Genomic DNA, 15,780 nt, shown 5'->3' with positions numbered 1-15,780 from the left:
GGATTAGATAGTTGATCGAGAAAACACCACCCAAAAGTGCTCATTGAGCCGGTCCTCAATTTGAGGATTTCCACCCTGAATTACAAGATTATATTTTCCTTGGACAGGTAATATTAGTAGCAATTTTGGTTAGAATTTTCAAATTTAAAATTTCTTGCAATGCCTTAAAGCAACTACAACTACTAGTACGTTTATGGTGTACAAAAGGGAGGAAGCTCTGCCTACCTCTCATTGGCATTGGCCTTTGAGGCAACCTTAGCTGAATACAAGTGTGTCATTCAGCTTAATTTCGACTAAGTAAAATATAATTTACAAGATTGCAAGAAAATTACATGTAAAGATGAAACATGCTTATGGCTATATAGAAAGATTATAGAAATTAATCTCCATTTCTGTTTTTCATATTCATTAGTACAGAGTCTAAGATGATCTTATAAAACAATTGAACTTCTCAAAGTGAAAGAGGTGCTTCCTAACCCGATAAACATGTATACTGTATAACGTCGAGGCCAGTGTCACTAAAAGGAAAGATAATAGGATCAACTTCCAAAAATCCTGAACAAAATGCAGCAGAAGAACCAAGTTAAAACACATATCAAGTATGAAATCACCGGAAAAGTTTTGTGTATAATGGAAGATAAAACTGTATTTAAGTATTTAACACCAGAGAAATAATACTAATACGGTTTCATCATTGTCCGAATAAAATTATAATAAATATGCACAAGAGAAGATTGGATATGTAGTATAAAGGCTTGAAAATGACTATGAACCAAAAGTTGAGAAGTGAAGATAAGTGTGCAATTAGTGGAGCTATTCAATCAATCAACTATGTCTTAAATCTAAACAAGTTGGAGTCTACCATATGAATCCTCCTTATGAATCTTCTGATTCATTCATATTTTTATCCATCACTTGTTGACACATCACAACCTTCAGTTATCAGTGTTTGGGACTGACTTTGTGAAACTCACATATGTGAAGTTGATTTGTGGAGCTTTTATGAAACAAAAAAAGATTAAAAAAAAAACAATAAATACACAGGATCAAATGTTCTTGAAGACACCATAAATTTGCTTAATCTAGTAACAATCATTATTACAAATAGAGGTTTTTCCCACCCACATTCAGTGGGAAATTTGTGCTATAAAACATGATTTTTCCACCTCATTCCCACGGAACTAGCTCACTGGGAAAACGCATGGTGGGAAATAGGTTCCCACTGAAACACCGGAAAACTTCCTACTTGTTACGTGTGAAAACTAGGGCTGGGCGCTCGGTCGGTTCGGTTCGGTTTCACAAATTCGGTTCGGTTTTTCGGTTTTCGGTTTGTAAAAAATGAGAACCGAAGCCGAAGTGAAATAACTTCGGTTCAATTCGGTTTTTGCAAATTCGGTTCGGTTTATTCGGTCGGTTTCTTCAGTTTATATATAGATGACATAGTTAAGCATCAAGCCAATACTTCATCATTCCAGAAAATCCTAATAGAGCTCGGTGTGAGACAGTAGAAGTGTTGACTGCTTAATAATCACTTCATCAGCCAAAATACAAATTAATGCAGTGGCAGAACTTTTCCCCGCATTTCATTTAAGTCCTCTATTACCAGTGTTTCTTGTTTATCAGCCAACATCTTCTCTACAATCCAAGAGATATGGCAGAGGGAATGGAGATTATAAGTAGTTCCTACTTGTCAAATTTTATTGTATCACATTTTCCTACCACTTACCAAGAAGAGTTTTTTATTCACAATTTGCAATTTTAATATTACTAAGATAACACCCATTGTCACAAGAAAATATGCTAATGGGTGTTCTAAGATACATTGCTGAGGAAATTTTTTAAAAATCTACAAGGAATATATAATATATGTTTCAAGAAAAAGTGGCTTGTTAAAATTCAATTTTTCGGTTTAACCGAATTAAATTTTGCATAAACCGAAAACCGAACCGAATTGTTGAAATCTTATAAATTTAAATCGAACCGGACCGAATAAACCGAAAAACTGAAACCGAAATTAACTTCGGTTCTGTTCGGTCGGTTTTTTTTGTTTGAACCATATTATGAGCCTGTTTGGATGGGCTTATGCCTATAAGCTGTTTGCAGCTTATAAGCTAAAAAAAATAAGTTGGGGTAGTCTAACTTATTTTTTTTTTTACTTATATGCTGTTTTCAGCTTATAAGCTGTTTTAGATAAGCTAAGTCAAATGGGCCCAATTATTTTTTTGAGCTTATTTTAAGCACAAAATGACTTTAAGCTGGCCAGTCAAACACTAAAAAAAACTGAAAACAGCTTATAAGCAACTTATAAGCCAATCCAAACGGGCTCTATGCCCAGCCCTAGTGAAAACACTACTATTTAAGTTTTTCCCACTTACATTCAGTGGGAAATAGCCGGTGATTATTTTTCAGTGGGAAAATATTTATTTTTAGTTGTGAATATATTGGAATCATTCAAATTGTTGCAAGAAATAATCCCACATGCATTTTGAAAAGCAGCTCCTGCTTGATCCTAATCAGCATGCTGTGTGTTCACTTGAAGAACTATGATATGAATGCTGTTAGACAAACACACCATAATTTAGCATCTTTTGAGATGATTGACCAAATATCACGAGAAAATCCCTTCTTCTTTCTCCATGATGATTTTGTTTCGTTCGCTTCAGGTACCAATTATGTTTAGCAGTAAACTTTCTTAAAAATGATGAATCTTTACTCTTACTAAACTAAGTGGATACTAACACATCTAATTTTCTTCCTTAAGAACCTTTGATTACACAAGCCTCAGGTCTTTTGACGTTAAAGGCGCTAATAGATTCTATTTTTGATTCTTTCTCTAGCCATGCAAATGCTTCAAGCGGTACATAAGAGTTCACAATTTTCTGTATTTCTCCAAAAGTCAAAGGCTTTGCACTGTTGCACATATACTTTTGTTAAATGTTTATCCACTGTTAGGTTTTAAGATTTGTACAAATCATATAGCTGTTGTGAGTTAACGTACGTGACACTTATGCAGATTGGTCATAGTTATATAGTTAACAAAATAGATATGTGTTAGTAAGATTTAACCAAGGGTCCATGGCTTCAGTAGAATGTAATGATCATCACCTGGGGATCGGATATGATTATGCCCGAGAGATATGTCATCAATTCCAGAACAGATTGTAGTGAGTTTTGAACTCCTCCTACCACACATCGATCGCTTTCAGGGACATGATCCTGTCCAAATCGATAAGCGAAGATGCCATTTGTAATTCTCAATCAAGAAGAACGACAAATCTTCAACTACAGAAGAAATGTTTTATCATCCTCACCTGCATTTGCTGAATGACCGATAAGTCAAACATCCACAATCCCAAACGTGAGGCAGCCACACCAACCATAAGCATAAATGCTGATAGAAATTTCTTATGGACCCATATCGAAGCTGCACATATCAACAGGCAAGTCCACTGCATAGTCAACATAATATAACCAACTTAGAAATCAACAAAATTGATCAGTGATTACTCCGTAATTTTGTTAACCATACAGATTTTGGCTCCTTAAGTTTTTACTACATTTATTACCTGTGACCAGATTGACCAAAGACCTGTTCGCAGTGTCGAAATATGTGATTCCAAGACAGGGTAGAGAAATGTTGCAGCTATCCCTATTGTTGCGCTTACCCCACGCGCAATTCCAATGACATATGCAGGAATTCCCTCCCATTCAAGTGTAGCAGTCATTAATGTTCCAAAGCTGTGGCACAAATTAGACAAAGAAACTGATAAACATACCCTCGGCTTATTAACTATAAGACATTATACTACAAAGTTTAAAGTTCTTTGGGCAGCGTTAAGACCTGCCTTGGGCAAAAAGTCAAAAGCACCGAGATAACTGACTTTATTTTGTGTTTGACTAATCAATTTGAAAAGCACTTTTGAGCAACAATTAGTGTTTGACCTAACTTTTAAAAAGTGCATTTAAGTGTATTTTGTCAAAAGTGTTTGTCAAAAGCGTACTTTTCGAGAGAAACTACTTTTTTAGCTTCTCAAAAACAGCTTCTGCTTCTATTTAAAAACACTATTTCTTCTCCTAAAAGCTTAGCCAACCACCTTAACTTCGAAAAAAAAAACTTTTTCTGGAGGAAAAAAAAAAACAATTTTGGCCTTGGAGAAGTTTAGCCAAACAGGCTATAAGTTTTACCTGAGTACGGAAAAAAAGAGTAAGGCAAGGGCTAGTCCAGGGAGGACTACATCTTGCTGCAAGTACGCTTTCCATCCAGTAAGGCAAGGTAATCTTGAGATGGAGCCAACTATTTTCCTCCAGATATTTTCAGATTGCTCCAATCTAATTCCACCCGAGTGAAGTGACCTCTTCTGTTCACGAGATATAGTGGGGCTTAAATCTAAATGCTCTGGCGAAGATCTTGAGATCCTCCTAAGGCTGCTTTGACTTAGAGCTGGAATCCCGTTGTATACAGATGTAAAAAACCAGTATTCCAAGCACACGGATATAATGTTCCAAAGAGCTAGAGTCATTGCTGAAGCAGTTAGAGAAATAAAACTGATAATGAATCCACTAATGACCGGAGCGAATAACTTGCAGATCAAATCTATTCGTCTTATAATTGAATTCATCTTAGTTAGCAGCCCAGGAGGTTGGCCTTCTGATATTACAACTACCCTGCCAATAAAGTTCAGTTGTAAACGCCTCCAAATAAGTCATGAATGAAAACTTCAAGAGTCAGATAGCTCACCATTCTCTTTCGATCAAGATGGTTCCGGCAAGAGTTGATAGCACAGCAACAGCTCCAGAGGTATTAATTAAACAGACAAGTGAGATAAATGCCATAAGATTGACCAATATCAAGTCTGAACGGATTAAAAGAGCAACTACTGCACCTCCAGCAACAATAAACGAGATATTTTGGCTCAACAGCCAAAGTTGGAGAATCTGCAATAGAGTGCATGTGGGGATTGCATATCTAATCAAAAGTAAGTATTATGCAATCAGTCTTGAAATGTAAAAGATAATTGCTAGAAACTGTTGGCTGTATTGTATCCGTATTCATTTAATCAAATTCTTCATTTTTGCGAAGTAGAATTTGTAACCAAATATAACTTGATTACTCAAGAATGATTCAATCTAATAGATAACTTAACAAAAAAAAAAAAAAATTCAATCAACAGATAAGAATAAGATGGTTTTGTTCCTTTCATCAAAATATACTAGGGTGTCTTTCCAGTGAACATTTATGAATCTTGTGATTTGTTTCACTAAAGCACAATTTACTGACATTACTCTAAAGCATCTCTTTGACCTCGTGATTCATTTATATCGTTTACATATCATGGATGATGTTGTTAAGAAAAGGTTGCTGTTTGTTGTTGTTTGAAGGATAAGTCGCCCTTGGTAGACGACAATTACTATAGCAATTATTGGAAAATAATATGTTCTAGAATGGATCTTTGTCAATCATGTTCATGGGATCTGTTAAGGAAGTACGAGAACGAACCTTAACGTATGTCAACCTATCCACCCACTGTCCAATGAGGGGACCAAACAATGCCGTGGAAGCAGACTCCACTACACCATAAGCAGCCGTTAGGAGTAAAGAATCTGGCCAGACGTGGATCATGTACAAACCAACTGAGAATTCCCACATCCTGCAATTAGGAAAATATTCAGAAAATACTATGTTCCTGTAATTGAATCTAATAACAATGCTCCTACACTTGCATTATTCCTTTCATACTATATTGTACAAATTTGTAACTACTAAAATGTCACGCAACCTCCACCGACTTCATGTTATTCTGCTTTATTACCACTTCCCAGGAAACAAAGCGCTATAATTCCACAACATTGATATCTAATGATCCTTCTAATGATTTCCGCACATGAAATTCATCGAAAGGAATAAGCAGACAAATGGAGAAGCCTAGAGGTTAATTTTCCAATGTGTTCTTCCAGAGAAAGAATTCTGATTCAAATTAAATAATATTTCCATTGATTTTACTCGAAAGGGTCATTGGCATGAAGGTTAACGTGCAAATTTACTCAAATGTGAGGAAATTAAAAGTGTGCCTCAAGTTCACAATTGTAAGATGAAAATTGCCTCTACAGGGTCTCTTTGTTGGGTATCCGGGGTAGTAACTAGTAAATCAGTTCAAGAAATTGTTTTCTAGTGACATCCAATTAAAATTCGGACTTTTATAGAGAATTTAGAGCTTCATAATTCCTAAAATAACTGGAAATATATATTAAAAAAAAAACAAGAAAAAACGAAAACTTAAAATGCCTAGAAATTACAGAAGAAAGGAAGCAAAAAACACTAAATTTGCATAACACTGAATTATTTGAAGACATTTTACAATGAATACTAGCTTTACTGCTCTAGCACACCAAGAAAATTCACAATTCTAAATCTTTGCATTAAAACATGAAAAAGAAAAATAGAAAATAGAGTGCATGAGAGTAACCTGGCACTCCATCTGGATAGGAAATGACCAACATATAGATAGTTGAGAAGAACCTTTGGAAATTGAGGGGTCTCATTTTCTTGGGAAATTAATGGCTCATTCAACATGTTCATGCTGATTTTTTTTTTTTTTTATCTGAATCTTCTCCTCCTCCTCCTATTTGAAACTGAATTATGTGTAGTTTGAACAAAGATAATTTAATTTGGGAACGTCAATACAAAATATGAAGTTTCACTTTATTCTGAAAAAAATTGAAGTTGAGGGTACTGATTAGCTGTGATCAGGTAGCAAGATTTGACACACACTGAATTTTGAGATATAAATGATGCTGACCCTTCACAATTTCATGGATTAATTACTAGAGTAGTTATTGTATTTCAACGAGATGGCAGGAATCAATTACTACAGAACTAACCAATGTTTCAGAGCTTACGTGGTGAAAAACCCATACAACTAGAACCTATGTTACACGGTTTTGGCTATATGTACATGTCAAACATGTCAATAATAATACGGGTGCATCACGCAGAGATAAGGTCGCGTGGATATATGCTCTATGTCTATTTTTAAAATTATTTACGCCACATAATTTATACTTTTTTTATAACCATCTGATTTAGTCCATATTTGTGTATTAATATCTTTTTTATACGCTACTATTATACAAGGTTGGTACATTATGTATACTGCTTCCCCATGTATAATGTTGTATAATATATTATTGCATGTCCAAACAAAGCTTAAGAATTTATGTGATACACTTTCTGTATTAATCTGTCCAAAAAAGAATTATACATTTCTATATTTAGAATTAATTAACTTAAAACTTTCTCTTTCACGCTTAATAAAATAATTTACAAACACAAGTATCTATAACTTGTTTTAGACCACAAGTTTCAAAAGTCTTCCTTTCTTTCTTAAATTTCATGCCTAATCAAACTATATCACATAAATTGGACAGAGGGAATAGCATATAATATTGTATAATAACGTATATTTGGCTATGTGGTGTAAATATTTTCAAAAGCTGTATATTTTTTTTAAAATATTCCTTTTTCCAACCCTAATGAAACATCTCAAATTTGAACCATAAGAGTAGAGAAATCTCTCACCGGAATAGATGATGCTATTCCAACAAATTAGTCAAAGTCTTTGTTTAGAACCCTAGGTCCCGAGTTCGAGTCGCTTTTAAATAAAAAACATTTTGTAGAGATCTAGTAGTTCAGTTGGTTAACTATTTGAACGTTCACATTATTGGTGAGAGTTCGAATCCCCACGTTGTAATCCGATCTCCTCTCCCATTTTCCTTTCTCCTACCCCTATGAAATTAAAAAAAAAAAATAGGAAAAGAAAAAACAGGAAAAAAGAGAATCGTTGTCCACTTTAGCAGTTTAGATTTACCTTTTTTGTCTTCTTGCACAGACAGATCTCAGTTTCATGAGGCTTTCCAACTGCCCTAGATTAGAATAAAAAAACATATACAGACTGAGCATAGCAAACATCCAGAGAACAAACAACAACAACAACAACAACAACAAAAAAAAAAAAGAAAAAAAAAAAAAAAAAAAGAGCAGAGCAAACATGGAGATTAATATTGTCCCCATGTTTGTCCTTGGACTCTAGGTTAAATACAAACTGATCAAGATTTTGACTTCGTACTAACTGTTTATTTTCAGTTTTATCATTTGATATCTGAAATTTATTGTAGTTTAAACTCATACTATGTAAATGCTCCAATCAAAAAATTCTTCATTTTTACAGCTCGAGTTCTAGATTGTTAGTTAAGTAGGTGTTTGGCCATGCGATATAAAATCATGATTTTATATTTTAATTTTAAATCAGCATGTTTTAATGCAATTTGCGCAAAATTTCAACTTCAACTTTACATTATAATTTCAAATCTCAAATTCTCCGGAAAGGTATGATTTCAAATTATTTTAAATATAAAACTTGACTTGTAAGTTTATATTGTGTAAAAAAAAAAAATCATAAACTGGTAGATGTATTTACCAACCATTTATATGAAATAGTAAAGGCTTAAGTCATTCGCCACTACCTAAACTTGTTCGCAGATTTAGCTTAGACACCTCAACTTAGACCCTTTCCAATTGAACACCCAAACCATTCCAAATTTGAAGCACTTGGACACTTTTTTGACAGTAAGTGAAAAAGACAGTAAGTGTAATCTACTCGCGGATGATGTGGCAAAACGACGAATTAAATGTGGACACATGGCATTTGGACTCAAAATAATAATTAAAAAATTAACCGTGGTTTTTTTTATTTTAAAAAAATGTTATTTTTAAACCTATTTAACTCATAAAAAATAGTTAAAAAGAAAAGCACTAGACCCCACCCACCAACCCAAACAATCATCCCTTTTCTTCTTCATCCTCTCTAAACCCCACCGTTTCAAGTTGAAGTGTCTAAGTGGAATCTGCGAACAAGTTTAGGTGGCGCAAATAACTTAAGCCAATAGTAAAATATCTGCAAGTACAGTATATTTATAACAAATTTACTTTTAATAATCATTTACCAACTGTATTTATTTATACAACTCATGTTCAATTTTTTTTTTATTGAAATAAAGTTTGATCAATATGGTGTTGTATTCCTTAGAAAGACTTTCTAATAGTGTATTAATTTTTTTTATGTTCTATGATTTTCTCATATAGTCAGATTGTATAAGAATTGAGAAAGTTTTAATGGTTTTCACAACTCGTGGGTTTTTATGTTTATAAGAAAAAATATAACTTAAGATGTCCAAATTGCATGTCCAAACAAAGCTTCAACTTCAAATCATCATGATTTCATATCGATCATGTGCAAACGACTCCTAAGAATAGATGGATCGGGATCATTGCACCCCAGCCTATTTTTTGTACACACGCAGTGGTGACTTAGTGCCAGTTGCTAGTACATGACCATGCATAAAATAATTACTAGCATATTATTTTGACACAGATTAGTTGATCTGCCTCTTACTGTATTAGCTAAAATCCGTGACAAACGTTGACTATTGCAGAACACTTCTGTCGTTTGCAAGAGTATCCTCTTTTTTTAAGAATATCATTATGCAACCTTTATTTAGGCATAGGAGAGTGTGTGAGTGTTAGTTCTTTATATATGATTTGAGTAATTTGGTTCTGGAATTTCTAATCTCCCAAAACCACAGTAACATTTTCTTCCAAAACAAATACTTCTTCCGTCTTGTGATACTCCTATTTTTTAGTTTGTAAAAACAAAATATATATATATATATTAGCAACTTAAGTTTAAACTTTTTCATTTTATCATTAATGAAATGATTTATAGTTATGAAAATGTCTATGAGTTGTTTTAGATCACAAATTTTAAAAGTATTTATTTCTTTTCTAAACATATATATACCAAGTCAAACAACCTCACATAAATTAGGACGGATGCAGTAGCTAGTTGAATGATGATGATATATTCTAGAGATAGTTTGTGAAAATCTCCAGTCATAAAAATCAAGTACGAGTACGAAAATTTTAATTTTGAAACAGAAAAATAAAGAAAAGATTTGATTTTGTAAGCCTATCATCTAGTGAAATGCAATTGTCCAACTGGTTCAAACTATCGGCCATTTTGAAAAATGAAACCTGACTATATTAGTGACAATTAGAAAAATTGAACACCAGGCCACTCGAAGGGTAGCTCGTGCAATTTCACTAATTCTTTCCATCAACGACTGGTGGTTTATAATAATAACTCAAATTTCAAATTCAGAACTTTTCAAATTTATCAGATCGGAGAATGTTCACTTTATAAAATAAAATTTTGTATATATAAATGAAAATCGATCAAAAATATTTAGGTCACACTTTATGAGTTATATCTTTATGATTGTGATTAATTTCTACAAATTTAATTAATTTAAGTGCTAATCCATTCAATTGTCGATGTGTTATGTTAAGTTTGTATTGCTACTTCATATTTGAGGATAATAGAGTTCAAAAATAGTTTAAATATATATCACATATCTCTTATATTAAGGGACCAAAGACACATTTTTTACTTAATTGAATTAAATATGTTAGCCAACTATTTCAAGGATCAAAATCAGAATTTTTGGGACTAAAAGTGCAATTATCCCTTGAACAAATTAACGCGTTGACAGTAATAATGTCATCAGATTTCTCATCCAAACAAATATCCTATAAAATTGACACCCTTGGATGCTATCCTTAACAAGTTTGCTTGAGTCATTCAACGTATATTATTTAGAGTAGGAAATAGGAGAAGTCAATTATTTCTTGAAACCAGAAAACAGTTAAGATCTTTTTGTTTATATCACTAATAAACTTTCAAATCTTGGGATTATTGTAAGTTCCTGGCCCGCTACATCACAATAACAAAACAACACAAAAAAGGAGTTCCTAGCTTCAAATTTATAAGAATGGACGAATAACATCTGATGATCTTTTCCGAACTTTGCATCAAATCCTTTCCTCAAGCTAAAATTTGGCTAAGCATGTGCCAATAGTCGTCTGTATTGCATTTTTCTATTTTAGAATGTAAGAACTAGTACTTAAGAGGGAAAGTTACACAGTTGGCCGGTTGGCCAAAAATTATTACCTTCGCTAGTTAAATATACAAAAAAATATACAATATTGTGTATAAAAAATGTAGTACATTTTATGTATATTATACATTAATATATATTTAATGGCCATTATTTTGATGAGTGGCTATATATATCAGTTTTCCTACTTAAAAAGGATTCACCTGTGGACTAAGTGAACTCAGGATGTAGGGTCAGTAGCCCAAAATGAACGAAAGTATACATTTTTATGTTTGTATATTTTAACTATATAGAAGCATGGGTTTGGACCCATGCTTCGTCATCCGTTCCATTAAAAAAAAGTGTGGGCCTCATACTAAACACTAACTAATATTAAAACAAAAAAGAGAAGAAAAAAAGTGAAACCTACCATCTCCAAACTCACGGGAAAAAAAAAGTGGACCTCATATTAAAAAAATCAAGCAATATTAAAAAAAAATTGGACCCCATATTAAAAAAAAAAGCAATGTAAAAAAAAAAAGACATGCACCCCATATTAAAAAATCACACAATATTCATGTAATTCCCAAAGTATTCCCATTAAGTCAATAATGGTGGATTCATTGTCATGTGTGTATCAATCCATTAGTGGGAGCAAATAAAATTATTGTACAACAACACACTTAAACTACTTATATATTAAAATAAGATGGAATTTAATTACTTTTTCATTTTTTCCTTACTCTAATAAATGTGAAAAGAGATTAATGTCATATAAGAAAAAAATAATATTTAATGGAGATCAAATAATTAATAAGGTAAATTAGTGAAATTATAATTTTAATTGACATTTCCTTAAAAAACCGTGGAAAAGACAACATGACAAGTAAAATGAGTTAAACCAAAAATATTTACCAAAAATTAAAAAATAGTAGTTCTTCATTTAAATAGAAAATCAAATTTCTACTTTGTTTCATTTTAAACATGTAAAATTAATATAATAATTAGAATTAGAATTATCCAAATCAAAATTTGATAAAAAATAATAGGTATTGTTTAGGCCCAATCTATATACATTAACAATAGAATATTTTACACCTTTAAATTAATCAAATTAAAAGTATCAACTGATGCTTAAATATTGCTATTGTTTTATCTCAAAGAGAGGAAAATAGTTTCCTTTTAAATAATTCTTCTCTTTTAAAAAAGTATTAATAAATTTTTGCCAACTTTTTATTCGTAGCAAACACTAATATAATAAAGTTTTGGATACGGAGCACAAACTACAATGTTGTATTAATTGTGTTTTGAACATAATATATATATATATATATATATATATATATATGTATGTATGTATGTATATATATGTATGTATATGTATGTATATAGATGTATTTATGTATATGTATGTATATAGATGTATGTATGTATTACTTCACTACTATTTAGAAGAGCCGGTTTATAAGCAAGATCGTCGACCGTCCTTTGGTCCCACTTTTTCATTTAAGGGCAAAAAAATCCTTTGTGGTCCCACCTACTTTTTTATTTAAGGGCAAAAAAATGACATTTTATACTTTATATTACCAACTCTTCTAAAAAGTAGATAGAAATACTTTATTATATTTCTATTTTTCTATTATATAAAAGCATCGGTTTACCCATGATTCGTCGTCAATCACTCTTAAAAAAACAAAAAAAGGTGGACCCCATACTAAAAATGCCAAGCAATATTAAAAAAAAAAAAAGGAAAAAAAGTTGACCCCACCCTCTCCAAACTCATGAAAAAAGAAAGTGGACCCCACCCTCTCCAAACTCATGAAAAAAAAGTGGACCCCATATTAAAAAAATAAACAATGTCAAAAAAAAAAAAACGTGCACCCCATATATTAAAAAATCAAACAATATTCATATAATTCCCAAAGTATCCTCATCAAGTCAATAATAGTGGATTCATTGCCACATGCGTATTAACCTATTAGTGGGAGCAAATGAAATTATTGCACAGCAAAAAACATAGACCCCATATTATTGTTTTTCTTCAAAAGGTTAAGTAGGCAAATATATTAATCGTATATCTATATATATATATATATATATATATATATATATATATATATATATATATATTATCACTATCCAAACACAACTACATATACATAGATGCACTATAATACAAAGTGTTGGGCCCGTGCGCAGTACGGGCATAGGCCATCTAGTGTATATATAATACGATCGAAAGCATTAGGGTCAATCGAAGTGGACATACTATTTTCAGGTGAAAAGGATAATCAATTAGAGATTTGTATTTCAAGGTTTTGAAGACAAGTAGGTCGTATTCAATCCCGAAAACTCTCCTTTCGAGTAGGTTTTCGTGATTATAAGAGTTAGATTGAAAGAACCAAGCATAAAAAATAAGAAATCAAGCAACATAAATATGTTCACAAGAGTAGTCGATGTGCCCGGATCTATTGTTCTTGAAAGAAAAAGTAAGGGATGTGTTGCAAGTGATGAGATGGATGTGCCATAGGTTACATGATAAGCTATCTATATAGAAACCAAAACAAGACTTTTCAACCCTAATGGCCAGCTGATGTGACCTAACTGTACCCCCACGTGCTTCTCTGTCACATTGCACTGATCGAGATTTGTTGATATGACTCGAGTAGGTGGAAGTGGGCACTAGCTGTGGAGATCCTCCCGGTCTCTCTTAGCTCCCGGTAGCGGAAACTAGCCCGGGTACGGATTTTACCCAATACAGATAGTCCCCCATTTTTCGGTCCCTCCTTGAACATGAGACCGGGAAGTCCTATTTAAACTACCATCGTGGGATTCAAGAGTAGTATCTTTAACTTCATGCATCCTTCCAAAAATTCATTTCTTTAACATGTCTACTTCATTTTCCTCATCACAATACTTGGTCGTCACTCAGGCGGCGAGGTTACCCGTGGAGGCCCCTAACGCCTCTTCTGACCATGAAAACCACAACTCCACCTCTTCCGACGCCTAAGAGATTGATTTGGGTTCTAGCACCGCCAAAATCATCCCCCCACTCCTCAATTGCTCTGCGGATTTTTGTATTAGCCGCCGACTAGAATCTGCTATGACGATTCTCTCCCTGGTTACCAGTTCTTGTCTTGATCAGATACGTCTGGACTGTAATTGGGGGCCCGACGTAGAGATACGCTTGGCTCCCAGGAATGCCAACATTTCGTACCATTCCGTCGGTATGTCTACCGTCTACACATACCCTTTCACAATTAGCTTCACTCTTTTGATCCACCATGTAAACGAAACATTCTATCGTAGCTGCCAACTCTGCATAGGGAAATTGTCCCCTCATATCTGGAGGATCGTACAGTGCATTCAATACTTGGCCAACCGAGCCAATCTCCCCTTTTCCTTTGACCACCTGATCCAACTGTACTCCTCTCGCGCATTCTGGGAAGGAATGGTGCACCTTGCTTCCCGAGGCGTCCGGAGTCTCATCATCAATACCGAGGACGACTATGAACATGGGTGGCACGATAGGTTTGTCATGATACCAACTGACCTTCTGCATAACACATCTTCAGAACCATTCCCGCAGTTGTGGAATCACGCCTGTGAGTATCTTGACCTTCTCTTCTTTTTCATCGAAGATTCCCCTCCCTGACTATGCTTTGCTTTCTTCACAGAGGTCCTCGTGGAGCTAGATCACATGCACGGTCTTTTCAGTTGGGTGATGAGCCTCTTACACTCCTCTATTAGTATTGAGAGAATAAAGAGGAGTATATCTGCTGACCGCTGGCGGGGTAAGAGTCATGTTGAGTTTTCAGAAAAGCTTTCTTCTTCCGTCGTCATTCTCTGCTTATCCCGATAGTCGGTACTGCTTCTCATATATACTTTTCACAGGACTGACTGCTCGAGGATTATCATCACGAAGCCCCCCCCCCCTCTCGAGTAGAAGCCAGAACCAACCTTGCGATGGTTGCGGCCACTGCTAGCCGAATACGAAGGTTTTCCAGGGATGCTGGCGCATATTTTTTTAGAGGAATTAGTTCTCGGATGCGATCTCGCCGCCGATTATTACAGCACTGGAATGAAACTATGTCAGGAGTGGTGAACTTGGAAGAGGATGAAGAAGGCGAATCCGCTGAGAAAGAAGAAGAACCCCCCCCCCCCCCACCCCCCATATTGCTGATAACTCCGGAGGGGTCGTAGACGATGCAGGCGCCGGTCTTTCCTCGCCGCCTCCTCTAGCGAGATGAATCCGATTTGGAAACTCCTCTCTCCTACCTGGCGGGACTGCTCCTCCAAGGATGTTACTTAATTAAGTTTGTCACTATGTTCCTTCAAAATTCCTCATTCTTCGGCTTGTTTTTCCTCGCAGGGTCATGCTTCTGTCACTTCTATGCTTAAGATGGTCAAGATCTCGCCTTTTCCATCCAGAGAGGTGAGGAGGCTACAATCCAAGAACTCCCGCCTAAAGGCTGATTTGTCCGAGCTAATGACCCGTGGGTCTTTTCTGGACTCCAAATACAGAGAAGCTAAGGAGGCTTTATCTGCCCAAGAAGGAGCCTTTTGGAACTTGATAGTTGCCCACCAGGAACTTTAGGAAAGGGCGGCTCTGATAATTTGGTATTTTATCAAATTATTTCTTCTTTAATCTTAAATTGTTGTTATGTTTTAATTGAGAAAATAGTGCATTTTTTTTTTTTTACTTCAATTTTATAGGTTTATATGATTGAGAAGTGATCATGAAGAAATCAAGTGAAAAATAAGTCAAAAAAGGCAAAGTGAAGAAAATGA

At 34.2% G+C, this 15,780-nt stretch overlaps 1 protein-coding gene across 1 annotated transcript; it reads right to left on the bottom strand.

Moving 5' to 3' along the window:
• Positions 1-140: 140 nt before the first annotated feature.
• On the bottom strand, positions 141-6,901 carry LOC132605293 (solute carrier family 40 member 2). The gene is made up of 8 exons (XM_060318491.1): positions 6,465-6,901; positions 5,498-5,648; positions 4,739-4,935; positions 4,186-4,665; positions 3,567-3,738; positions 3,312-3,449; positions 3,106-3,216; positions 141-555 (listed from the first exon to the last, which is right to left on the bottom strand). Exons 1-8 carry the CDS (start codon positions 6,575-6,577, stop codon positions 421-423), a joined length of 1,497 nt encoding a protein of 498 aa, XP_060174474.1. The 5' UTR covers positions 6,578-6,901; the 3' UTR covers positions 141-420.
• Between the last annotated feature and the right edge of the window lie 8,879 nt (positions 6,902-15,780).

Source organism: Lycium barbarum, chromosome 8 (genome assembly GCF_019175385.1).
Source record: "Lycium barbarum isolate Lr01 chromosome 8, ASM1917538v2, whole genome shotgun sequence".
Taxonomy (NCBI): domain Eukaryota; kingdom Viridiplantae; phylum Streptophyta; class Magnoliopsida; order Solanales; family Solanaceae; genus Lycium; species Lycium barbarum.
This window is presented reverse-complemented; position numbering and strand designations above follow the sequence as displayed.

Bases quoted from the DNA above. Each gene is read 5' to 3' on its own strand.
- LOC132605293 (XM_060318491.1), bottom strand. From the start codon at position 6,577: ATGAACATGTTGAATGAGCCATTAATTTCCCAAGAAAATGAGACCCCT. The intron at 3,217-3,311 runs GTGAGGATGATA...CGATTTGGACAG, and splicing joins CGGTCATTCAGCAAATGCAG to GATCATGTCCCTGAAAGCGA. The intron at 556-3,105 runs GTGATGATCATT...CATTTTGTTCAG, and splicing joins TAATCATATCCGATCCCCAG to GATTTTTGGAAGTTGATCCT.